Source organism: Tauraco erythrolophus, chromosome 5 (assembly GCF_009769465.1).
Source record: "Tauraco erythrolophus isolate bTauEry1 chromosome 5, bTauEry1.pri, whole genome shotgun sequence".
In the NCBI taxonomy this organism is placed as follows: Eukaryota; Metazoa; Chordata; class Aves; order Musophagiformes; family Musophagidae; genus Tauraco; species Tauraco erythrolophus.
In genome coordinates, this window is record NC_141469.1 from 13,369,708 (window position 1) to 13,396,241 (window position 26,534).

Consider the following 26,534-nt stretch of genomic DNA (forward strand, 5'->3'; position numbering starts at 1 on the left):
GTGAATTGCAGCATACAAACACCACTGCTGCATCAATCATGCTTATCTGATGGCTTCGCGACAACTTGCTCTGCTGCCACCAATGAAGCCCAATGTCAAGGAGTCCCTCCCTCCTCCGCCGCATTGCTCAGATATAAATGAATTCCCCAGCATGCTGGACACGTTCCACTAAGCCTTACTTCTACAAATAGTTACTTGCTTAACTTTAAGCACAAGGTAAACCAATTGTGTTTGCTGGGATTACTGATACCAGCAGCTTCGTCGCAGCATGAATTTGGGGCCAACAGCTGTACACAGAATTGCCGTGCTCTGAAAAGAAAGGGGAATAATAGTATATTCTTACCCAGGCATGCTCTCAGCATCAACTCAAGGCTTCATCTGAGGATTTTATCCATTACTACTACTTCTATCCCTTCACTGACTAATTAGGTTTTGTTTTTTTAAAAATGAACTGGATGCTAATTTGATTCTCAGATCAATCATTCTTTTGATTTTTTTTTGCTTTGAATTCTGCTAAAAGTATGATTATTTTTTTTTAGGAAAAAAGCTAAGGTCAATACCCTAAGTGCTTATAATCAAAACATACAGTAAAAAAAAATAAATTAGTTCTTTCCTAATTGGGAACGCACTGTGACTCTTGACTTGTAAATTGGAAAAAGTCAGCCTGGCAACAATCTTCCAGCACTAAGTAGTAAAATGATTATCAAAACTTTTTTTTTTTTCCCAATAAGATTGAATTGGAAAGTAGTAAGAGACACTTTCTGTAACCTTGTGATGCTATATTCATAAAAAGCTTTTTTTTTTGTCAAAAAGAGCCCAAGCAGTTTCAGCAGAATTCAGTGGATGCGTATTCTGGTAGCAGATTCATCTGTTTTTCACCTATTTTCAATTTGTTGCTTCCCTCAGCTTGCCTTCCCTCTCACTCCCACCCTTTTCAGTTACTGTTTCTGCCTTCATTAATTGAATTTGACACATTGGGTATTTGTAGTCTAAATCAAAATCTAGAATAACAATGCAACAATTTTTAGGGTTGCAGGATGTTCACAGGAAAAAACAGAGATCCACAACTATGTTGCTTTCTCTGCATCACTGCATTTATGCGTCTCAGAGCAGAGAGAATTTCTCGGGATCTTATTTTTCTGATGTGATATCCTCATATGGCCTTAACTTTCACTTAGAGCAAAGATAACAGCTTTGAGAGACATGCTCTTGCAACTTTTCCACACATCTCACCCACGTTCATTAAATATCTGTTCCCCTTCACACCATTATTCCCAGTAAAATACAAAAATTCTGTTTGGTAGAGCAACATATCTTACACTAGCATTTTGTAAACTATTTTATAACTGTGTGATTGGCTTTGCTTTAATTTTTATTTTCTTAGTTTCAAATGCTAAATCAGCATAGACAAGGACCACGCAGTTTAAGAACAATATTTACATTTTAGGACAAGCAGATAAGAGGCATTATCTTATTTTATATTGCAATGGGTGATGGAACAAGGAAATGTGCATTTACAAGGGACTCGGAACACAACAATAAGGTCGTACAAGTGTATTTAGAACATACATTTTGAGGATACTATGAAAAATAACTGGCTTTGCTCCATTTCCTTCTCCTCTTACACTCCTGCTCCAAGAATTAGTGTATGAATTGTTAATTAACAGAAAATAATTATGAAAATTCCTGACCTGGGAGGTTTGTTTGCTTAATTTTTAGTTGTTTCTGTTCTAGTTAATCTCTCTTCTACCAAGATTCATGTTCATATTGCAACCAAATTTTTTATTCCCTCAGCTTTCTATCACTGTCCTACCATCCATTTGGGGAAGGGGAGTCATAGGAACGGCAAAATAATAAGAATATTGTGGACAAAGTCTTTTATTCTACAAAGTTAATAAAGCAAACTGAGCAAGATACTAGCAAAATTTTAAGAATATTTTGTTCAATATTTTTCATTATCACAAACTAAAAGTGCAGAGAGACTAATGCTGAAAAAAATATCTTAAAAACAAAACAAAACCAGTCCAGAAGATTACAACTTCACCATGTTTACACTAAGGATAACAGAAGAAGAGTTCACTTGGATAGGGCAATAATCCAGAAGTCCAGTATCTATATGATTTAAACTAATGTCCAAAGAACACTTTTTTGCCTAGAAGAAAGCTACAACTCTTGGGTCTTTATCCAGTTTACATGCAAATAAGAAAGCCATAAGTAAATACCCAGTGTGACAACTGATATAGGAAAGTTTTGCTCCCTAACCTCTAAAAGATGCCAGCAATGGTTCCCAAACAATAACACTTCAGTTAAGTCCTTCTTTGCAGTGTACTTGTTGGGAGCAGAAATACAAACCCACCACCAGAGCGCACGTGCAGACTTGCTATATGCTGCAATTGCCACTAACTGAGAAAAAACAGAAAGGTGGAGAGTGGGAAACCACGTGCTGCAATTGCACTGTGTACCTTTAGGGTTCCTTAGCAGCTTCTTCAGGTGTCTTCTCCTCCACGGAAACTGAAAGTGCAAACAAAACACCAATGAGAAACTTTGGAAACAACTTGCTTGACGACAAACGGTCGAGTAAGTTGTTTCCTTTAGTCTAAAGGATCCTTTGGACTAAAGGGATACAATTCACAAAGTCATCTTAGATACGCAGACATTTTTCCTTATAGCTTTTTAATTCTAATCGTAAGAGAATTTAGAGGCTAAAGTTCTAAGCTCCTTTGAAAAATCATCGCAGTGATGATTTTAGCACGTTTTTCTTGGCGTTCAATTGCATCGTTATAAGATGGTTTATAGCTTCGCTGAAACACTGTAAGGTTTATAAACATCACATGCTCTACATTTTTCTTTACTGAAACGTAGTTTAAGAAAATTCTATCTTTCGAATCAAGTCAGATGTTAAAGTGTCTTACAGCATGCAGCACAAGGGAGAATCTCCTGTTCTTAATGAACCACTACTACATCTAGCTACTTAGCAGGGCACAGAGCTCAACACACCCCTGCCATCCAACTTAGCAATACCTTTTTCTACCACATGCCATGCAATTGAAAAGTTAAATTTTCTGCTGACACTACGATGCCACACGCAGTCGCCTCTAGCAGCCACACTGCATCACACGAGTTCTGCACGCTCTTGCGGCTGGTTCTGTGCAAACAGCCACCGGTGCTTCTCAGAGACAAAACGTTTCAGACCCAGCAGTACTCTTGCACCTTCTGAAGTCTGCCCCGACTCCTCAGCATCAGCGTCCTGGCTCCTTGAAGGTGCGTCAGAAATCTCGTCAGCTGCTGAGGCTACTCCTTCCTCGACACTGTCTAAGTTTTCCTCACAGGCAGGAGAAGCTGCAACATCCAAGACTTCACTCACAGTTTCTATGAATTAAATTAGAGAGTTAATTGTCGCCTTCCCGTTCACCGCCATAAACGAGGGCGAGCAGTCGAGGCTCACAAAGCACAAGGTACCTGCTTAACACACATGTTCCAAGTAGCTGAAGACAACAGGATCTGTCAGACCATTAAATTCTATAATGCAAATAAAAATTTGCAAGTGGAATTCCAGGGAAAGTCTGACTCTTTCTTGGAGCAGAAAACTATAAACATGAGCTACTTTCATGCCATTAGACAAAGTGAGCATTCTCTAACATGTATGTTATCTTGCAGATACTCTCATTTTATTTACTGATTTCTGTCAAACTAATAATGATGCGCAAGATGCTAATAGCAAAGTTTCCATGGAAATAATCCCAGTCTGATCCACACCATGGGACATTACACACACGTTCCACATAACCTTGCAAAGATGTCACGGGTAGTTTTAACGTAGAAATATCCCAATATCGGCCTGAAGGTTCAGGCAACAATTCCAGTGTCATTTTTCAATACTCCTTAAGGATAAAGCAATCTATCTGTCTAAAAAGTCTGTATTAGGTAATATTTCCATATATTGATATGCTCTGCAGGGAGACTGAACACATCATCCAGCAGTTACACGTTAAACTTTACGCAAGTAAATTCTCCCTTACCATGTTCTTCTAACCTTCCTGTTGGTGTTCTACATCATCACACACCTTAACTGCTCGTCAGGATAAGGCTCACAGAGACTTTGTTGTTACAAATTGTGTCCAATCTAAGCTACAGGTATATTAAGTCCAGCTAAATGGCTTCATTCAATAAATTCAGTAAGTTCAATAAATGCAGTAAATAGAAGTTTGGCAGAACTAGCATCCCATGCCTTTTTTTCCTAATATCAGCTTGCAGCTATTTAGATACAGCATATTCTGAACACATTTCACAGAATACTGACTGAATTTTGAAGAAACAATAGAAAAAAACAATTAGGAATTGCTACCTTTGTGTTTATAGGGAACAGCTATACAATAAAGATAGTACATGTGAAATTCAGAACATTAGATATTTTATAGCTAGCACCACTTGACGTAGGGCAATAGATCTGCTATGGAAACAAGCTGCTGGTTTTGCATTTGTAACATCAGACATTCAGTGTATATTACCAAAAACTTGTGCTCTGGCTTGTAGTATTTAATCTTGCTAATTTTTGTTTATCTCTTGTGATGTTTCAGTGTTTTAATTTCTCCTGCACTAAGAAGAGCAGATCAGTAGGCAAGTAGAGGAAGCAACATAGACTTTCCTGCTTTTTAACATAACCCCATTTCCTTTGAAAGAGAATTGTGTGTGTCTGTCACCTACAGGAATACCTGCCTTGAAAACAAACGTTAACACTTATACCACTCGCACCAAACGATTTGTCTCTGGTCTGAAGTATTCTTTACAGCTACCAGAAAGGCAATCTCCTGCAACAAAGTATGGATTCCTCCCAATGTGTCCATCCAGGTCTCTGCAGAGCAGCTGTCACTCCCTAAAACACAAAGGGCCTTGTTACAACAGGCATCGCATTTTTGAAAACCTGTGTCTGTACATGTGAGTAATCGTCCTTGGTCACTGCAGAAAACTCCAGCTGGTACTTTTATTCCAGTGGCTTTACATCTGTTCCTTGAGCACATGCGGCTAGAGTTTTGCTGGAGCCACCTCCCAGGTGCCACAGCTGAAGTCCTCTCCTCGAGACGAGAAAGCTGGCAGTAGCTGGCTGTCCAAGGGGCTCGCTCACAGCAGGACCAGACACAGCAGCTTGCAGCAGGTCATCATCCATGCCTTAAGGCATTATCTCCAACAAAGATTCAGTCTGGCCTGTGAAGATCGTTTTGGTGTAATTTCATAGAATGGTTAGGGTTGGAAGGGACCTTAAAGATCATCTAGTTCCAATCCCCCTGCCATGGGCAGGGAAACGCTCCACTACACCAGGTTGCCCAAAGCCTCATCCAACCTGGCCTTGAACACTGACAGGGATGGGGCATCCACAACTTCTCTGGGCAACCTGTTCAATTTCCTTGGCCTATTGCAACTGCAGCAAGCTATCCAAGTGTCTTCTGGTGCTTTAAGCACCACGAAAATAAGAGCCAGTCCATAACGACGAAGGCTGGTTTGAGCATTAATCTGACACACCGAAACAAATCTCGGCGTAGTTTTTGGTTGTTTGTACACAGCTCAGCCTTGGAACAAAGCCTCTGTATCTCACTCACAAGGTCAACTCACTTTTCTCTGTCCTAGGGAAATGCTGTGATCCCAGGGCAACACCAGATGCATGACGACCTGGCAAGCTGAGAATGAGTCCTCCACCTCTTTTGGAATCAGGACTGCCACATGGCCCCTTCCCTGCAGGGAACATCAGGCATCCTGCCGAGTCCTTCACGTCCTCTCCTACTGATCAGCTGATAGCACAAAGCATTACACAGTTTATGAACTTCTTTTTGTTTCTCTGGATGTTAAATTTAATCTCAGTGCTATTTCTCCCCACCTCTTGTTTTTTTTTTTTTAAATCTGCATACATTTCATATTTTTTCAGTCCAGCTTAATCTCTTGCGGTTGTTCCGTGTAACATCCTGTAGTAACACCCTATTTCATACAAGAGATTTTAATCTATGCCTGGTACAATGATGACTCAGTTTCCATAATCCTTGGAAGAAGGATTTTACGTTTCTATCTGTTCAAGTATTGCAAAGATGTTCATAAGCCTGTTGTGAAACTCTACAGTAATTAACAGATGTAATTGAAATAACTTCTAACATTTGTTAGTTCAAATACTGAAAAATTTAAGCTGCTTTTTCAAAATAGACTTGTAGAGGAGTTACAGCATCTCAACTGGTTCTGTGTCGTTTTCTGAATCATGACCAGTTTGAAATTCTGGAGTCCCCATATTTCTTTGTGCAGCGATGACTACGATCCAGTTTGTCTATTTATTCCAGCTTTCCTACAATTTCTACAGGCTTCAACTGAGCAAAACAATCTGCATTGTGCAACTGCTTCTCCGCGATGAAAACACGTGGTATTTAAGTGCTGCTCGTATTATGCTCTCCGCTGAATGCCCAGCTGCTTAATTATCGATATTACACAATAGAGCTTCAGCTCCTGAACATCTTTAACAAAACACCCGCTTGCAGCGTTCCAGTCAAACTGGTCTCAGTCAAACGATCATTCACTCTGACCCACACAATGTAAAATCTGCCAAAAATAGGAACGCTCTTTTTTTTTTTTAGTTTCTTCTTATAGTCGCAAAAGTGGGGTTGGTTACTTTTTTCTTAATTCTGTAGTGGGGTGGGGAGGAAGCCTATTCATCAATAGCACTGAAGTTAAATGGTTTCATAGTTTCATGGTTTCATAATTTTACTCTTTCATTGAGTGTTTGCTGTGTCGCATCCCCCTCATCTTAGTAGGCTGTATCACCCTACAGGAGCTAAACACTTCACAGTTTCATACAAGATATTAATACTGGTAGCAAAGTCCCAGCCTTTGTGTAAAATATTAGCTATTTTTTTCTAAAAAAAAAAAAAAAGATACTTATTTCTCTTCTGTTTCTTCACCAGGCATTTGTCAACTTTAAGTTTCCCCCTGGGATAAGTAGCTAAGTCCCAGCATCAGTGGCTACAGTTTTCTTCAGTTTTGCTAGGCAAATACTATTGCACTTACAGATCCAAATTAGGAGCTTAACTTTCTTGTGATTTCAACAAAAGATTAATATTAAAGAACCTCAAGCCGCAGAGAAACCAAACCAATCACGTTTACTAACTGTAGGAAAGTGGCTCAGCTTTGCATATTGCATCCACAGCTGTTCTGGAAGCATTCAAAGGGATTTTAACATACCAAGGGTTTTGAGGACAAACGACCTCAGGCTCGTTAGACCCCAGACATATTTCCACTACGCAACCATCAGTACATAACATCTTTGTAATATCCATTGCTTATGCATAACACTGAACCCTAACAAAAACATCACCCGCTGCTGCCCAGGACACTCTCAAGTGGTCTTCAGCTCCCCCGCTTGACGAGATAACCATTTTGAGAAGAAACACATCCTTCCAAATTGCACATGCAGGAACAGAGCAAGACTGGGCAAGCCCCAGCAGCACATTACATACGCACCAAACACAATACCAAACCATTTATGTTACAAAAACACATCTGTTTTGAGTTGAATAAATAAACACAGAGAAAGGAAATTGATTTTACAAACAAAAGGAAATTAATGGGGTTTTTTAAACTTTTTTTTTAAAAAAAGGTAGAAGCATTAGGAAGCTCCAGTAGCTTATGAGCACAATATCCAACATCTAATTCCACCCAGAAATACAGTTTTTTTGGAAACCATCCCTATCATTTCAGTGAGGGGGGAAAGAAAAAAAGCTGCTGCTTCCTGTATAAAGCAGTTATTCCTGCAGTCTTTAAAGACTGAATTTTCACTCTTATACGTGCCACAGTTGCAGCACTGAGAGCGCAGGATCTTAGACTTGTGTGCTCTGACAGCAGAACAGAAAACAGCCCAAATCCAGGGCGCTTCTGCATCCTCATGATGCTCAACTGAACTGTCTGAATATCAGTGAGCTCAGCATTCCCCCAGCAGAAGAGAAGCACAGTAAGCAGGGACTTGCAAGCCCTGTGTGACTGACTCATCTTTGCTCCAGCTAATAATCAAAAATAATCCCCCCCCGACACGGATTGACTTCCTCCTGCCAGTAATAAAAAACCACACAACACAAAACCCCACACGTGTGGATTGACTTTCAGAACCTAGATCCTACTGCTTGCGTAGCCTCTTTCCCCAAAGCTTTCAAGTGTTTCAAACAAACTTTCCGACTTTCCTGTGGGAGTTTTTATGCAGGATCAGCCTGGATTTTTGTCTGGGATGCAAAGGTATAGTCTGAAATTAAATCAGCTGACACTAGCAGTCATGTCCTACTGCCTGGGAAGCAATATGCTATAGGATGCTCTTGAAGCAGGCAGGTGAAAGGGAGGCACAGAGCAAATTGAGTTGGCACTGATGATGGTTAAGTAGAATCTGAAATCTGCCAAGAACTTGGTTCTTGCAAGAATTTTCCTAGAAGTTACTGTTTCTGATAGCATTTCTACAGGGCATATATCATCAGGCTTTAGCATTCAAAGTTCATAAAGCTGGACTTTCCCAGCTGTGTTTCACACCACACACCACATGTGAAGGCTAGCAAAGCAAGCTACCAATTGCCCAATACGTGTGTGTTATTTCATATGTCAGCTTTCATCAACCACAGTTCCTGAAGAAAGCAATAGGACAAGGTCAAGGAGAAGAAAAACAGTTGATGACTACTTACTCTACACATCCAGTCATGTCAGCATTGCCAGGAGGAGTAAGCAGACAAGCCGAGAGTGAGAAGTTCTGCTCCTCCATCTGAGCAAGCTTGGACCACTCTGGGAAGAAGGTACCTTCCCGTTGTTACAACACTGAAGTTTCTTCAGCGCTAATTTAATCTACTGCTTTAAAGTTTAGAGCAGCCCTTCAAAAAAAAAATCAACCACCTTCACATGAGGGTTCAGTCTTCACACCTCTGCTGAAGTAGCAGCTGGTTAGCAACTAATGGTTAAGAAAACAAACAAAACTTATTCTACATACAGAAAGAAATTATTCTAAAAAGGAAAGAACTGCTTTCCTCTTTCCTCATGCAGGTGAAGCACTTTACCTTGTGAAAGAAATAAATCTTTCTCTTAACATGTAAAAATAGAGGAAGCTGTCTCTCATAGAGCAGCATTAAAAGAAGGAAAAGTCCAAATTCCTAAAGCAGCGTGGGGGCATTCTTGGAATTCAGAATTTCACTCCTATAGCAAAAGTTTTACAACCTTTGGCCAGTCAACTCAGCACTGCTGCAAACGCTCTCCTTGTTCAGAGTGCTTTTGCGTTGAAGCTTTTTAATTGCTTTTAGTATCTATTGATATCAATTTATAGATGACCGATGCAAACAGTCTGTAGGCATAATTAAACTAATTTGTATATTATATTTTTAAGTCTTACTGGACTTTAAGCTTTTACATTGGATTTTAAGTGGCTTTGTAAGTATCTTTTCCTTATATCTTTTCCTTTCTTTCACAACACATAGGAAGAAGATAGCTGTTCCAGATTTTAAAATGACAGCTATATTCAATTTTTACCTCGTTCTGCGAGAGGAGAGGATTGCCCCCCTCCACCCCCTAGACAGAAGTTTGATAACAAGATCATACAAGATAACCACAGCCTTCTCAGGATTACAGCCTATATTTTTCCCCCCAGTTCTGCATTTCCCTAATACTAATGTAGTCTAAATGATCATATTCTGATTCTAATCCTAATCCTTTGATTCATTTTAAATGTGCTATTTCCAGTTAGAAACAACACCACCACCACCAAAGTCTGAATAGGCGCTGGTTTCCTGCAATTTTAAAAGATATTTAAAAATACACTTTTCTGAGTGAAGCATTTCACTTAAAGCAGTATGTTTCATATATGATTTTTTTTTTTTAAGCAGTCAAGATGAGGCTGGTATCTGTAATGCAGAACGTCAGGTTCAATTACTTTAAAAAAAGTACTCTTTGCAGAAGAATTTGGCTTTATAAAGCTAAAATAATACAAGTTAGCCAGCATAATACAAATGGAATCTGCCTGGAGCGCATGAACCAAAGCTGGAGGACAAAACAAGGCTTTGATATTTCAAGCTGCCTATAACATAACCAATGCCACATACTAATTCCAAAAGGAAAAAAAAAGTCAAATTTAATAGTGAAAACAGAAACACCATTTCATTTACAGTCTTCTAGAGAAGAACTCATACTAGAATGTGATGCTTTTGTCTACATAAAGCTTCTCCTCAGTAAGGTCCACTGAGGGTCTCGGGACATCCCCTGAAACATTAGGATAGGCAGGGCAAAAAATTCCCCATTCCTTTTCATAGTTTAAAGACCCACCAATGGAAAACTGACAGTGAAGTAGAAATCACTGTTTAAAAGTCAAATTCTGTCATGTTTGAAAAGTAATTTGAGAATGTATTTGAGAGACAGTGCAAAATAGAGCACAAGAGGTGGGGGTACCTGGCTCCCTCAGATCTAATCCAGGGGAGAACACAGCAGTGGCAGTAAGAAATTGCAATTCCCTTTAAGACCAACTTAACATATTTTGCTTCCATCATCTGCTTTAAAGAAAATGAAGAAGTTTGTTCGACAATGGCTTTTGTTCTAAATCTGGAGGTGATGGTGGCATCTAAGGTGCCCTTCCTTCATCAGAAGCCATCTGCCATCCCAGGTACGCTGACTGGGGTTCAGCACCTCCTCCCCCTGCTTACAGGGGCTCAATCTGCCATCAGCCACATCAGCAATAGGAAGAGGGGGAAATAATAATCACCGAGTCAGCTTGGGACAGAACAGGCAAAACTGTGCAGATGATCCTGTAAAGTGAGCAAGTGCTTCAGGTTTCATTGGCCAGGAAGATGCAGGGAGCTCAGCACGGAGGGCTTGCAGATAGCCTCCGGGAACATCCCAAGCACCAGGAATGCCACTCAGGACTACTGGAATGCTCTCTCTCTGCTCACTGGTGTTTTATTCAGTGACTATTTAAGATTATAACCAGCTAGAGTAAATTATCCATCTCCTCGTAAAGAAAAAACACTTGACACTTTAACATTGGGCTTAAAAAGGAAAAAATCTACTGGATGGTTAAACCACAGACCACTGCCTCCCTCCGACATGGTGAATTCAGCAGCACTGGAGCTTCAGACAGGAAAAAATAAAGCTCTCAGCTCTGCGTGCTAAAATGAATCGGGGAACTAACAATTATTTAGAAAAGCGCTGGTTATTTTTCAGTCTGATCAGTTCCTTGAGTGCACAGAACAGGAAGTAGTGGCTGGCAAATGCCAAAGCCCACGTTGCTCTCAAGAAATCGTTTGTGGAACTGCCCTGGCCCCACCACCCTGTTGTTTGGACATGACACGAAGGCAGCCTCAGCCTTCCCTATCCAGCAATACCTTGCTAGAGCCCACAGACGTCTGGAGTTTTCTCCCTTTGGCATTTCAGCTATTCCATAGGTTAAACCTGAACCAGAGGCTCAGAGCTGAAGGTCTCCGAGAAACTGATAAACAAAGGAAGGCCTGGATTTCTAATAATCTTGCCACTGTAAAAATAGGACAGCTCTTTCTTTTTGCAAGCCATCCAGAAGCATTCCAGGAAAAAATCCATGAGGTCCAGCTAAGAGCCTAAACCATGACATTATGAAGCACATTTTTAAGAAAAAAAAAAAAAATTCTTCACTGCATACAGCAAGAAAAGAAACACCTTAACTCAACCAAACATTTCACAGGTTGTTTGTGCCTAATGCAGGTCACTAGTTCCTAAGAAAAGCCTCATTAGTTCATACTAACAACCCGAAGACTCACAACTTGATGTACAAAATCCTTCAGAAGTTCTAAAAAAGCTTCTAAGTAAAATTAGGCATTTTCTTTAACACTCTTCATACAAGGTAATGCACCAAGTTTTACCCATTAAATTGTTTTCAAAGGAGCAACAAAAGTTCATCGTGTTTTTTGGAAATCGATGTTTCTCTCTGCAATGAGAAATGCTGCACAAAAATTAATATAAAAATCCCCATTATTACCATTCTGTTTTGAGCTGCCACCACAGGAGAGCAGAAAGGAGTCCCTGTTGCCATTTGCTCTAAAGCAGATCACTAACAGTATTCCTCTGCACGCTGTATTTACAGAAAAATTTCACAGGTAATACTACTTAAGGTAAAGTAAATGCTAACAGTTTTTGCTGATCAAAGTGCATTCTTGCTTTCCAATTTAAAGAAATAAAGTTTTTTAGGATTATTTTTTTTAAATCTTGACAATGAGCTATAAATATTTTATCAGTAAAAAGCAGTAAGTCCATTTTCTCCTGAATAGTGACAATCATTTAGGCATTATTCACTTTCTGTCCTTTTACTAGCTTTAACCTTTTTTTAAGAAGCTACTTGTCCCCTTGTTCTACAAGAGATAAATGAGAAGACAGTTATGTAGTTCTCCTCCCCTTCCTTGTTTGCACTCTTAGCTGGGAAGTTCTAGGGTTGTTTGGTTTTTTTTTCCATTTTAATGGACTCCTCCTGCCCAGCACAGTGCATCCTGTAAAATTCTCTTTTCAGCCCACGTGTTCAAAACTGAACAGTCTTTCCATTTACCAACTTGTGTCTTCAGATGCTCACAACTTTTACAGAAGTATTTTCTAACTATTGTTTGCATTCTTCCTGCAGAGATTTTTCAGTTATGCTATGACGACTCATCTACAAAGCTCAGGAAAAACAGGAGGAAGAGAGACTAGTGGCCAGTGAATGGCAATCAGAGAGACGCAAGATAAACTCAGTAGCCCAGGGGACAGATAAAGAAACCGTTAAATGTGAAGCAGAAATACTCAACAGAAGTTCTACAGAATATTATCCTCAGTAGGATAATATTCACCTCATTCAGCTTTATCGAACCTGATTTAGCTGGCTTAGTCCATCATATTGAATGAAGAGAAAAAAATCCTCTAAAGGGAGATTCAGGATAGAAAACCTTTATTACAATTGGTAATTAAGCATGGGTTATATCAGATGATAGGAATACTTTCCCTGATTCTATCTGTCTCTATTACACCAATCTACACCTAGAGAGTGATTTCATGCAATGACGCTATGTGTATGAAAACGGCAGATAAGAGGCCTGTTACGACATGCTGCTGATCTATACAAGCAAGGCAGAGAAGAGGGAAAAAAAGTGTAGTTATTTTCACAAAGTGCAATTGTGAACAAGCAGTATAATCATATGGGATAAGGTCAGTCCAGCGCTATCCATGCTGCATCTCACCCCAGCACCTAGAATCATAGAATGGTTTGGGTTGGAAGGGACCTCAAAGACCATCTAGTTCCAACCTCCCTGCCATGGGCAGGGAAACCCTCCACTACACCAGGTTGCCCAAAGACTCATCCAACCTGGCCTTGAACACTTCCACAGATGGAGCATCCACAGCTTCTCCGGGCAACCTGTTCCAGTGCCTCACCACCCTCTGAGTGAATAATTTCTTCCTTAGATCTAATCTAAATCTCCCCTCTTTCAGTTTAAATCCATTGCCCCTTGTCCTATCGCTACACACTCTTGTAAAAAGTCCCTCTCCAGCTCTCCTGTAGGCCCCCAGTAAGTACTGGAAGGCTGCTATAAGATCACGCTGGAGCCTTCTCTTCTCCAGGCTGAACAGCCCCAACTCTCTCAGCCTCTGGTTGTAAGTCTCTCAGCCTAAGGTTGTAAAGAGCTGCAGGTTGCACAGCTTTTGCTCCTCCCTCCATCTCACACAAGCAAACGCCTAGAAGGATGCGTTTGTTCCACTGAGCAACGTCATTCCGAAAGCCGCTGAACAAGTATGAGCAATTGCAAACTACTTCGAGGACTTTTCAGCAATCTCGAAAATGCTCCCAGCGTCAGAGCATTTGGATACGCACCCAGGGTTTGGTAACTTACCAAGCAAGAACAACGTACGCTGATCACATCGGGTGTTTTTGTCTGCTTGGCATCATTGTGCAACGGGGTCAGCAAAAGTCCCATCCAGAGAGTAGTGACTCCTGTCCAGCGCAGCCTGGATTTGTTTCTCTAGGCTGCAGACAACTGGCATTGTGATGCCATTTGAAGCTTAACGTGGAAAACACTGGCACATTCACACATTAATCCTCCCCAAACCTAGTTACTCGCTCAAATGGTGCTTGAAATAACAGACAGAGAAGAGACCACGTCCTTCAATACTTACAAAATCAGAAGGGAACCTATGCTGTGGAAGCCGGGAGTCCAAGAAAGCATGGTTTGGGCTAATTGCTTTTGCTATTCCAGTTGATAATGCCAAAACCTCAATCCTCAAGTTGGAGAGTTTCTCAAGTTGGAGAACAGTTTATAGTGGCAATTCAAAAACTAACTCACAGATGCAACCATGCTGCCTAATCCAAAGAGCAGCTCACCAATCTGTGCATTTTATGGCTTTCTTCTATCTGAAGACTAATTGATCTTAATTTACAGTCCTCAGATAAAGAGAACACTAGAAGGAGAACAGCAGGAAACACAGCAGTACCAGGCAGTAACCAAGTGAGACAGCACAACAACTCAAGAAATAAAAACATACATAAAATTAGAATTTAGAGGAAGCTAAAACCTTGGGAACAGAGTTACATGGTACAGTACTTTTTTTTGGCAACGGCGTTTCACAGAATTCCGGATACCCGTAGCAGGTTGTAACTTAACAGCAAGGAAAAATCCCAGCCAGGTACAATTGTAATTAACTTTCTACGACTGAAATTACCCTGAGTAAATACCTACCTCCAAGGCTGTTTTGGGTTTTTGTTTGTTTTGTTTAGTTTGGGTTTTTTTGTACATTCATGTATAATCACATATTCCTGTTATCTGTATATATACACATCTATGTATACTGGAGCCGGAGACAAACGTCCATTGGCACCTTGCACTTCCAAACATATTACAGAAAGCCTTATAGATTAAAAGAAACCACTGCATTTGAAAAAGCAGATGTTTACTGGTAACAATAAAAATACTTGCAGCTTCATCTGCAGAAGCAACATCAAGCTACCAACAAAACTAAAGTTATTTAAATAAGTATTCTCTTTCAAAGTAAGCCTGCATTTCCCTGGGCAGTTCTGAAAGAAAAATTCTCTACCTCAGTAAAAATGTAAGTACACTTTTTCCTCTAAATGGAAAGAAAACAAATGATAAAGATGGCTAAATACAAAACTGAAAGGCATTTCCAGAAGGATTTTAGTTACAACCGTGAGGTTAATGGTTGGACTCAATGATCTTCAAGGTCTCTTCCAATCTAAACAATTCTATGAGTCTATTATTTCTTTTTGACACACAAATAGCTGTCAACTTCAGGTAAACACTGAACAAAATGGTACACAGAGCAGAGAACTTTTGAATCAAAACGCCATCTGCTTATATTTTAAGTATAATGCCAACGGAAACCAGCTTTTACATAGCCTAAAGGAAAGGGATACCAGTCTAAGCTTGTGTGTGCAAGACCATGTGCTGCTTGTTAAACCCTTCAGGCAGTCAAGAGCCAGAGCCCCCTGTCAATTCCTTGGAGACCCGAGGGCAGAACCGCTTCAGCGGTCACGCTGTTCTGCCGCAGACAGGGCCTGGAGCAGAGGAGCAGACCAACGCTAAGGTGACGTGGCAGCAGGAGCCTCTGCAGCCTGCCAGGGCAGGACTCCGGTGACACAGCAGTCACACTGGGACTTAGGCCCAGCAGGAGAACCTCATGTGAACTGCTTATGAGGTCCGTAGGGTTCACCCTGGACTTAGGCACACCTGTTACGAACAGTTATTTACAATCGTCTCCACTGGTGACCAGTGGCATAGGAGAACTGATCTCAGAGGCAAGTTTTACATCCCAGAAACACCAAACAGATCAGGCAACGCTACACCAGGGAGAACACTCCCTTGCTTTAGAAACTAGTAATTACTGAGGGGAAGTACAACTTCTAGTGCTTAATATAAAATGCTTTAGCTAATACGTGATATCCTGATTAGAGGCTGGAAGGAAGAGGGCTGAAACAACATGTAGAAGTTTCTCAGCAATTTTATATTCCACAGATTTGTTTCCACCAGCTCTACCACACAGCAGAGAATAACCATAGCAGCAAAATTTGACAGAGGACACCTGAAACAGCCCTCAGAATCCCTCACAAATATCAGTGCAACGGAACTGTTATTCTAGTGCTCTCTTCTTCAGTAAGTATGTTGCCAGAGAAAACAGACCTAAGAAATCTGTGACTTCTAAATAAAACATCCACTTCCAGTCAATACCAGCATAACTAAGTTACAAGATGTATTTTTTTCTTATAAAATAGTGATCACTAACTACATGAAGTCACCATGCCTAGAATTAGGTTCTCAGACTTAACCTACTTAGGCACAATGTTTCTCAGGGAATATCCTACCTAATTGGAATTTCCAATATTTTCCATACAGAAGATCTCACCCTATCCAACAATTAACAAATATTCCTAGATAAGCATCATGAAAGGAATATTCAGCCACTTCTAGGCACAAGCAAGTGCGCATTCCCTACAGTGAAATTTTGCAGTTGCTCCGTAAAGCAGCAGAGGTAAACGCTGCAAGTCATTTTAAAACATCTTACATCTCTTAACAGCTCTAATTCACTAACTTGAAAGTATACCAGGCTATTTCCTTTCTAAATGAACTGGTCTAAATGTTCCACAGAAATGGACATTTTTAAGGATCTATGTATTTTAACTACTACCTTATAAACATTTTTGATATATAAACAGTAACAGCCACTACAAATATACTTACTTGTACCTTTGACTAGCTGTATCACCTTTAGCAGGCTGGACCAAGTATTGTTTTAAAATGTTATTTGCAATGGATTGTTTTGCAGACAAGCACAGGAGCTATTCACAGATGAATTAATCAATCCCATTTTGAAAACCTAGACCTTTCACAAAAGTCAGCCATTTGACATGCTGCACCATTTCTCAAGTTCATTTGTTAAAAAGGCAATTAAGATGCATCCATTCCTCACTGGAATTCCACACCAAGGAAGAAGACGAAAATAATTCCGCAATCTGCTAATACCTTTCAAGGTACTAGGATAGCCTCCCACGGACTAGTAGTCAAAACACTTTTAATCTCAGTTTGACCTGTGTTTTAGACGTATCCTCTGAAGTAGATGTTTGACTTCCTCTGAGAAAGCAAACACAGGTGTGCAGTAAAGATTCTGTGTTTAAGTCAAGCTGAAAACTGCTTCAGTAGTTTCTATACTTGCCACAGCCACACTGAAGTGTTCCCTTCCAAGGTTAAGAATTAGAATGAAGTTTCTTTTTCATGATAGGCTGGCAAGCTTTTTGATGTTTTAAAGTTTGTTTGGTTTTTTTAACTGAAGACACCAGATGCAAATGTTTGCTGCTTTCCTGCAACCGAGAAATTGCAATTGCTTTACGCGTGTCCCTTTCAACATTAGCTGAGCAAATGAAGAGGTATGAGGATAAGCCATTGCTCTATCCTTACACATTAGCAGTATATTAAAAAAAAGCTAAAAAAAATCCATTTAAATTATAATCCTATATTTTGTCGACTTCATGGATAGGATTGCATTTGTATTATTGTTATTTTTTTAAATGCACAGTAAACCAAAATATTTCAAACACCCCAGCAGTTCAAAATACTGAACATGTAGCCACTAACTGATTTAAGTGTTTACTACCAAGTTGATGTTTTACTGAATTCTGAAATTTTTAGCCTAGTATATCCTCAACACTGAGATCATGACAACATTTCAGTTGCTATGCAAGATTCTGTTGAAGTTACATTGACAGAACAGCTGTAATTATTTAGTGTGAATACCTTTGGAACAGCCAATGATATAAAGTGTTTAGATTCCTCAACAAACCTTTAAGAATCAGGTCACTGGAACAACTCTTTAACCGATCGTATTACATGCTCACTTTAATATAAGATCTTAAAGAAGAGAAATAGAATGGAGCAGTAACATAAACTTCATTCTGCTGGTTTTAGGCAGTAACTCCGGTGCCACAGGCAGTCTGCTTTTAGAGACACTGATTTAACAAACTTCATTACCTTATGCTCATGATACGTCAAGGTAACACCTGAATTAGCTTTCACTGCAGGACAAACTCCATTAGGAATACTGACATTTGCTCCTAACGTTCTGCAGTGAGAGGCAGAGTTTCAGAACCCACAACACACACACGCAAAAACCACACTCGTAAGTTAACCTTGCTCTGCAGCAGCTTCTGAATTAGCAGTAACTTCCAAACGAGCCACAGCTTCCTGCTGTGCTTCCTCCACAGCAGGGGGTGCATCTGGAGCCGGTAAGTCATTCTCTCCTCCAGTTTCCGGGGATACCCCGGTACTCTCATCCTGTGCTGCAGGTCCAGCAGCAGCTACTGCATCAACCTCTCCTGTGGCCGTCTCTGCTTCGGTGACTTCAGCCGTCTCTTCTTCATCACCTTTTAAGGATTTATTTAATACAATAAAGAGAGTAAAGTGCATGCATGCAACACAAATTCACCAACCACTTTTTACCATCATCCTCATTTAAATTTAAAATGGGAAGCTAAGCTTTGGCATCAGAATTTACAAACAAAGTCAAGAAATAATTATTCCCCCCATATTGTCTAATGTGGCACCACAAAAGATGTTTACAAGATGAGGAAACCATATTCTTAATTACTGAGTTTCATAACTACTTCAGTGTCAGAAGAAAAGAAATTGTGGCTTCAAGCAAGTGAGTGCAAGATGTGGGAGTGCAGGGGAGGATCAAAAAGGACCTCACCAAGTGTTGCTCCAAACCCATTCTGCTGAAAGGACCATGACAAGGCACTCATGGGCGTCACAGGGAGCGGGATTCTTGTCCAGTTCGCACCCAGCAGTGGAGTTACCACACTGGGAATGAGACATTTGCTACCATACTTAGAAGCTCCGATAGAGTTCATTATCCCTCCAGGGCTCACAGCTTAAAAGCACTGCAAGCCAAGACGTTCCTCCAGTTTGTGCAGGGCTGTTTTCAAGGTGGCTGACTTGGTTGGCAACAGCTACACAGGCAAGCCCAACGAGTGATTAGTTTTCCGGCGGGTTCTGTGCCATCTCTTAGCTCCACACTGCCACAGGTACTCCACTATCCCTATTCTCCCTGCTGTCTTTAAAGCTATATGGGATGCACTGAGACCACTGCGAGAGCCATAGCACTCAAGTAGAAGGCAGTACCTGTGAGGCAGAATAAAACAGGGGACCCTTACTGAAGTCAGGTGTATGTAAGTAAGAAAATAACTTGCTAATTTTAAGTGGTCAGCATTCACTTTACTGGAGATATGACCACTTAGGACTGACCATTTTCTTTTTACTAGTCCCAGCTGTCTTTTAAAGTCTTTTCTAAGCTGCTGTGGGTTAGAATCTTTAGAATCTGAAAAAAAAAAACAACAGTGTTTCCCAATCATGCATTACTCCAAACTCAGCTGAGACAAGTCATTAAAAGCTAACAGCACAAAGCAACACAGATGCACCATCACCATGCAAACATGCACTAAGACCAAGTTAAGAAAAAGTTAAATACCAAGTGTTCACTGCAAGTTTCCCACTAGAACCAACTCACCATGTGAAAAAATAGAACTGGAAATAAAGTTTGTGACACAGTGTAAACTGAGTGAGAAGAGACAGGAAAGGAAAGAACTTAAAGAGACATAGTCAGAATATATTTTGTTCTTTTATATCTGTTTAAAAACTAAACAGATCAATTTCAATTCTGGGCTTCCTTATGCTAGTGCAAGCCTTTCTTTTTGCCATCAGGTTTAAACACAAGTCTATTCATTGCTCAGCAAAAATCAAAGCTTTGTATTATGCAACCTGATCATGTCCCTTTAAGAGAATGCTATATTTCAAAAAAACTAAATTGATTACACAAAGAACAGACTAACAGCCAAGCTCAGCATTCAGTACACTTTATTGGACAGTCAAATATAGAGTGCATTCATTCAGAACAGCCAGCTTCTCGATCTCAGGACTGCCTTCTACAAAGCAGATTCAGTAATAAGCTCAATATGGTTTGGCCTTGCAAACATAAGTAGTTCTTTTCAATCCTCACAAGTATGGAGTTTTACAATAGAAGGTATAAAGTCATCCCAAGGTAGGCTGCAAGGTGAACGACTGTCCTTTGTTTGTATTTAACTTCCTCAGGTTTGGAAAGACATTTCCTTTGTATTTTAGTCTGGAAAGTGCAAAAGCAGAGTATAGATTAGAAAGATTGAATCAGCTTGCATCAAGTTAAAAAGAAAAGTCATTGCTAAAAAAAGTAGGAAATCAGGAACAAGTTTAAAGGAGACAAGTGCAAACGGAAGACAAAACTCAGTATTTGCTAAATAAGCAAGTAGAATGTCCTGCAAGGCAAACATCATTTTACAGTCCAAATGATGTCCCAGATTCCCTACGGCTACTTGGGGTCAGGCTTCTGCCAGGGGCTTTTTAAAATCATTCCCTAAATTTGAGAGTAGCTGTCACTTAAGAAGAGCTACAGAAAATTTGCAATTAGATTTTTTTTAAATGTCTGATATAATTAAAAACCCATTAAACATCACTTCAATCCTCTAATAAGCAAACAAGCCTAGAATAGCATTTGATTGTTTCTCTCGTTTTGACAGCCTGGTTTGCTACATGTAGTTCTTTATAATAGACATTTTGGGTTTATGCAGAAGGGGAGAATTTTCCTCGGGACGAGAAACCATGAAAATTATTCAGATCAGGAGAGTCTCTGATCAGCTGCTCTCCACTACTAAGTTCTTCGAGCTAGAAAGTTCTTCTCCTATCATAGGACACCTAGCAAACGTGCCATGAACGTGCTGTTTGGCATGCTGCTTTTCTATCCATCACTTCGTGATGTTACCAGCACTGTTTCATAGCTTATTTTAAGCTTGATTTTATGTGACTAATAAAAAAATATTAGTTTACTTTGAGAGCAGAATTTTTAATTGCTCTTATCAGCAATGCTTACTGTGAGAAAGCGGAAGGACTAACTGAATCTAAAGAACACATTGGGAAAGAAGCTGCAGCAGCACTTCTGGGAAAAGCTATACTATGATAACACTCTGTGACAAGATACACACAAAAATATGACTATGCAGGGAACAGGAAAAAAAAGGAGAGGAAGAGAGACATTAATTCTTTTGAGAAAGCACACAGAGGATTCCAAAAGAGAAGTAAGAACAGAAACCTCTTTTGGAAGGATACAGTTGGGAATGAAGGAGGATTTTTAAAAAAGCTGATTCAACAGTAGTTTCGAATTGTGAATGGGGATTAGCTACTCAGAACTCCAATTAAAAAAACTCTGGGTCACGGGTTTTTTTTCAGAAGTCCAATATTAAAAATAATATAGAAAACAAGTTTCAACTTAGAAACATTTAGGACTTCTTACTATCAACAATAAGGGAGGCAGTAACCATCTGCCATCAGCTGTGACACATTAAGTTACTAAGCAGCACAAGGCATCAGGTGAGATGTCTGTGGAGTACCCAAGGTCAGAATTAAGTTACAGAGCACCAGAGTACTCTTACCCCACCCTTGGGCAACACAGGTATAGCCCTCAGTGGGTCAACAGCACCACTGACTCTGCAGGCATCCCGCTCCAACATTTTGGCAGACTAGGGTTAAAACTCAGTACCTTGCAGAAGTGAACTTTAAGAGGAAAGAGGGAACATACTGAAATCATTTTGAGTGCCCTGGAAGGTCTGCTCGATGCTTTCACATCTACTGTGTTCTTCTGACTATGTTAGTTAGAAAATAACAAGTGTAACCCTAATTTCTTCCCTGAACAGCAGACGACTAGGTCACCAGGAGAAAATATCTATTCTGGTCCTAGCTAGATTGTTCTATTTTAGGGACAAGGAAGGATCTCATTAAAATTGTGTCAGAATTATCAGCATTTAAAGAATTAAGTTTAAAAACTGTATTACTTCCAGCTGCTTAAGAGAAAGGAAGTTAAGGTGGTTTGCTATTTTAAATCTTAAAATCTGTAACTTTAAGGTTCTAAAACTAGAGGATGCGTTGTGGAACTTGAAGACTAACACCTTCAAAAGAAATAATTTTAGAGCCAGACAATTCAAAGCATGTTCTCACATTGAAAACTAAATTTAAACTCAGCATACTTTATTAAAATCTATTCTTTGTGTGCATGCAAATATATTGAATCAATCCTCTAGATGTCAGCATCAGAAAAAAATAAGGAAGAGCTACGGCTTCATTAATCTATTTACTTTTCAAATAGCAACTAAATAAAAATATAAAGATCCTCAAGAAGTCGTTTTTCCTAATTGCTTTTCCAAGCAAGGCCATGCTTGCCAAAGTTCTATCTTTTATATTAATGCCACCGTAACACTAATTGATGCAGACAGAGACAACATTCCATTACAAGTATTTGAACTAACATGGTCTAATTATTTAAGGATGAAGAGTTAAGTAAGGATTTGCCATACATTTTAGGCGGTGTCTGCTTTTGATTTAATCCTAAATTAAAAAGGACAAAATCAAAGTTCTGGGACAAGAAATGGGTCCAATTTACAATATTTCAAAAAAGAACCCATAGCTTTTTTCCTATTGAGCTGTGTTCCCTGATGGCACGTGGCCTGGCACCAGACTGCTGACTGAAAGTAAGATATTCTCTCCTTCCCCCCCAACAAACAAAAGAACAGAACTGGTTTTGACAGCACTATGCATTTAGTCGAGTTTCATTAAGCTTCCAGTAAATCAAATGCAAATACCCAATATACAATTAATGGTTCACACATCGACTCCTCCCATCCAGAGAGACTCCTGCAGGTTGATCACAGGCCAGATTCACCGCCAAAACATGAAGTCCACTCTCAAAATTTGTGCAGAAGTAGCTTTGCAACAGAACACTGCACAACCACCCTCGTCTTTACTCCCACTCACAGAACTCAGACAAGGACTTGGACAGGGTTAAGGCCTGAATAGACAATCTGGAAATCTGCTCCAGGTCCTCCTGTATCCGGGGAACAAGAGAGAAGAGCTCGACTCACCCTTGTTTTTCCGCCCCTCAGCTCTCTCATGAAGAATATTCATGTGTTCAATATACTTGTTGCGGGACGAACTGACTACTCTGTAGGCCTGAAAGGAAATTATACCTAAATTTACTGCTACATGCCTACAAAGTCACCAAACAAAGAGAGGGGAGAGGGAGAGAAAGGTTTTGAAGCAGGTGCTACTGTTCATCTTAAATGGCATATCAAATTATGCTAAGCAAGGTTAAAAAAATAATATCTATTTTGCTATACTAACAAATTTATATATTTCTCCATTGTTAGAAAGCGAATACAATATACCATGCAGCTGTCAAAGTACTGCAGCATTTCAGGAACTGAACACAGTATTTTAAGAGACAATTACACTCAGATTATTAAAAACAAAAAAAAACCCCACAAAACTATGGTAAAAAGGGTGACAGCAAGAGAATTTGTTATTCCTCCAGATATGCAATCACCCAAGTTTGATATTTTGAACAAGTAGAAGCTAGTTACCATTCAAGAGAATTACTTTGTAGGAGAGGGAAACATGTACCTCCCTGGGATGTGCTAGTCACTATCTCAAAGCTTGGCAGAGGTGGAAGGAAGCTATGAAATGGAGGCTTTAGGGACATGAAGCCCAGAGTTCGATATATATATAGATGCAGGGAAGAGAGTGATTACTGAAAAGCTTGACAAAAGTAGATGCTTACAAAACTTTAACATGCTTATAATATTCTTATATTTCTTTGTGCCCCAGTTAACAGGGTTCATAACCTTCCCCTTGCAGCTTCAGACAGCTTCCTTCACATCCATCTCGCTCGCTTTGAGACATTCTTAATGTTTGTGCTTGACAAGGGGAGGCAAGGGCTTTGAGGCAGGTACCTTACTCCATCTTTGGACTCATTAATTTTGCATAGTTTTAAATGTTTTCCACTAAGAACAACAGCAGCACTAGATATCAAAGTAACAGTAAAACAGGCAAGCAATAGGCACTCATTTTCACTCCTTCTCTTGAGCTGAATTTTAAGTTAGACTGTATTTAATTATACGCTATGACATCCACATTCTATTGATAATTTGCATCTTGACCATATTATTTAAGCCAGAACACACCTTATACCATGCCAACTCAGAAAGGACAAACAGCTCCATTCCCAAACACTTACATAAAATAAACCACCAAAAGCAGCAACACCAGCGAGGAGATAGTAAATCATGCTCTCTCCAGAAGAGCCAGGAACACTCCCAGATGACGTCTGGCGAAGAGGTGCTATAAAAACCATTATTGAAAGGGATGTAAAGTGCTGCTAAAACACAATCACAAAATAGAACGGCAGAATCTGAACTTGGTATGGGAAAGGATGATTTTAAAAGATGTAGCAAAACAGAGAGGTGCAGCTTAGCAGTGTTTAGTACAACTGCGTGACACAGGGCGTGGTGCCTAACTGAACGAGGTACGCAGCTGGGATCTTCCTAAGAGCGTAAGATTTTCTGTGAACTATGCTGTCAGCCCATCAGCTTCCAAGTCCTGGATGCAGTCTATATAGACTAAGAAACTAGGAACATGAAGGGAAAAAAAACCAAAAAAAACCCACACAACATAAAAAAATTCCAGCCTAAGGGATGTAAAAGAATTAATCTGTCCTTATTCAGCCTTGCTGCAGTCATGATCAGGAGAGGTAACAAATCCTCTTCAGTTTAATAACGGAGCGCTTTAAGAAAAAGCCTTTTCCTCTGAATTCATATTCTTTCATTCTCAAATAGCCTGCTGACGTTTAGATACATGCCCATAACCTATAACCTCAAGTATTGGCCAACAGGGCAGACAGGCAGGATTACACAATTTCATCCCTGATCGAGTGCATATTTACTATAATAGCAGTTGGCCATTTATTTTTGTTCACCGTTTCCACAGTTTTGATTCTTGCTATAGCCCTGGATTCTTCTGTACATCTCAAAAATAGGTCCGTGAAAAACACACATAATTCTGTTCGTCAACAAGGCTTTCGGCTGAATTTTGTGACTTCATCCGAGATGCACAGCACAGATGTGCAACACCTCATTGAAAGGGTGCTCATTAAACATAAAAATAGCTCTGAGCATTGCAAAAATAGTCTCAATCTCAAAACATTGCCATCGTGTGCCAGATTATGCTTAGCATCATCTGTCTCATGACACAGTTTTCAATCTCCTCTGCAACAGTAAGGCATCCTAATGGATCTTCTTACATTTACATATACGTTCTGTAGTAGTTTCTCAGGAATACCGTCTTCTCAAAGGCTGTTCTGTAGGCTGGAGAGTGCTCAGTGAGCCTGCAGTCATCCAACACAGCCAGATTTTTTTGCTACTGGTTACACAATTCCTGATGCGCTAAAAGCCATGGCTGCAACACGGGGCTGACTCCCGCTCCCTCCCGGTGCTAGCACTGCAAACCACTGCTTTGACTATCCACCTAAGGGGATTTTTTTTTAACCCTTTATTATTAATTTTTTGTTGCTGGGGAGCGGACGTGAAGAAAACGGCAGCCCCTTCACTGCGGGAAGGGGGTGTCGCACCCGCCCGCCACCGAGTCTGCTTCCATGAGCGGAGACAGGGGAGAACACGACTCCGCCGCTTCTCCCAAGGGCAAACCGCCCAGCGGAGCGCGATCCCGCCCCGCCGGGGCAGGGGCTCCCCACCGCAACGCGGCGGACGGAGGTTTCAGTGCAGCCGGTTCCCAGCGGCGGCGGGGATGACCGAGCAGCCGTACCCAGCCGCGCCGCGCACACCCCCGCACCTGCCCCTTCTCGCCCGTTCCCCCCGCCCCGCCACCTCCGCCCATCGCCCCCGCCGCAGCCCACAGCCCATCACCTCCACCCGTCTAGCGCCGCCGCAGCCCCCAGCCCGCCACCCTCCGCCCGTCCCGGTCCCCGCCGCCACAGCCCCCGGCCCGCGACCTCCACCCGTCCCCCCCCCGCGGCCGCGAAGAGCAAGCGGCGCGTCAGTCTCCCCGTCCCGTCCCACCCCGCTGTCCCGTTGACCTCTACCCGGCCCGGGGTCGAGCTCCGAGGCGGCCCCCGCGTACCACGCTGCTTGAGGCGGCTCGCAGCAGAGGGAGCCCTGCTCAGGCGAGAGGCCAGCGCCTGCGAGGCGGCCCTGCACAGGTACATGGCGGCAGCAGCAGCAAGAGCCGCGGAGCGCAGCGGTCACCTCGGGCTGCCAGACAGCGCGGGGCTGCGGCCGCGGCAGAAGACACCGATGCCCCCGCCCCCCTCCCCCGCACGGCGGGGGGCGGGGCCACGGCGGGGGGGCGGGGCCACGGCGGAGGGGCGGGGCCGGCACCACCACGTGCCGGCCCGCCAGGGCGCCGCTCCCGGCGGGGCGGGGGGGGTCCCGGCGCGGGGGCGCGGGAGCGGCGGGGGCAGCGCGGCTCCGCCGGGGAGCGGAGCCTCCGCCGCACCGGTGGGAAGCTCCTTCCCGGAACGCCGCGGTCGCAGCGCCGCGCGCTGAAGGCAGCCGTGCCGCGTACGGCCGCTGAAACGCGCGCCGGGGAATTAAACTCGGCGCTCAAACAGGCCTCGGGAGCAGGAATTACTGAAAA

At 41.4% G+C, this 26,534-nt stretch overlaps 1 protein-coding gene across 1 annotated transcript; it reads right to left on the reverse strand.

Moving 5' to 3' along the window:
• Window positions 1-3,112: 3,112 nt before the first annotated feature.
• On the reverse strand, window positions 3,113-26,103 carry MGARP (mitochondria localized glutamic acid rich protein). Its single transcript, XM_086611987.1, has 5 exons — window positions 26,019-26,103; window positions 24,121-24,224; window positions 22,960-23,057; window positions 18,161-18,399; window positions 3,113-3,369 (listed from the first exon to the last, which is right to left on the reverse strand). Exons 1-5 carry the CDS (start codon window positions 26,101-26,103, stop codon window positions 3,113-3,115), a joined length of 783 nt encoding a protein of 260 aa, XP_086468113.1.
• Window positions 26,104-26,534: the final 431 nt, after the last annotated feature.

Bases quoted from the DNA above. Each gene is read 5' to 3' on its own strand.
- MGARP (XM_086611987.1), bottom strand. From the start codon at position 26,103: ATGTACCTGTGCAGGGCCGCCTCGCAGGCGCTGGCCTCTCGCCTGAGC. The intron at 18,400-22,959 runs CTCTTCTCTCTT...AAATAAATCCTT, and splicing joins AAAAACAAGGGTGAGTCGAG to AAAAGGTGATGAAGAAGAGA. The intron at 3,370-18,160 runs GTTAACTTACGA...TTTAATTCATAG, and splicing joins AGAAGCTGCTGCAGAGCAAG to AAACTGTGAGTGAAGTCTTG.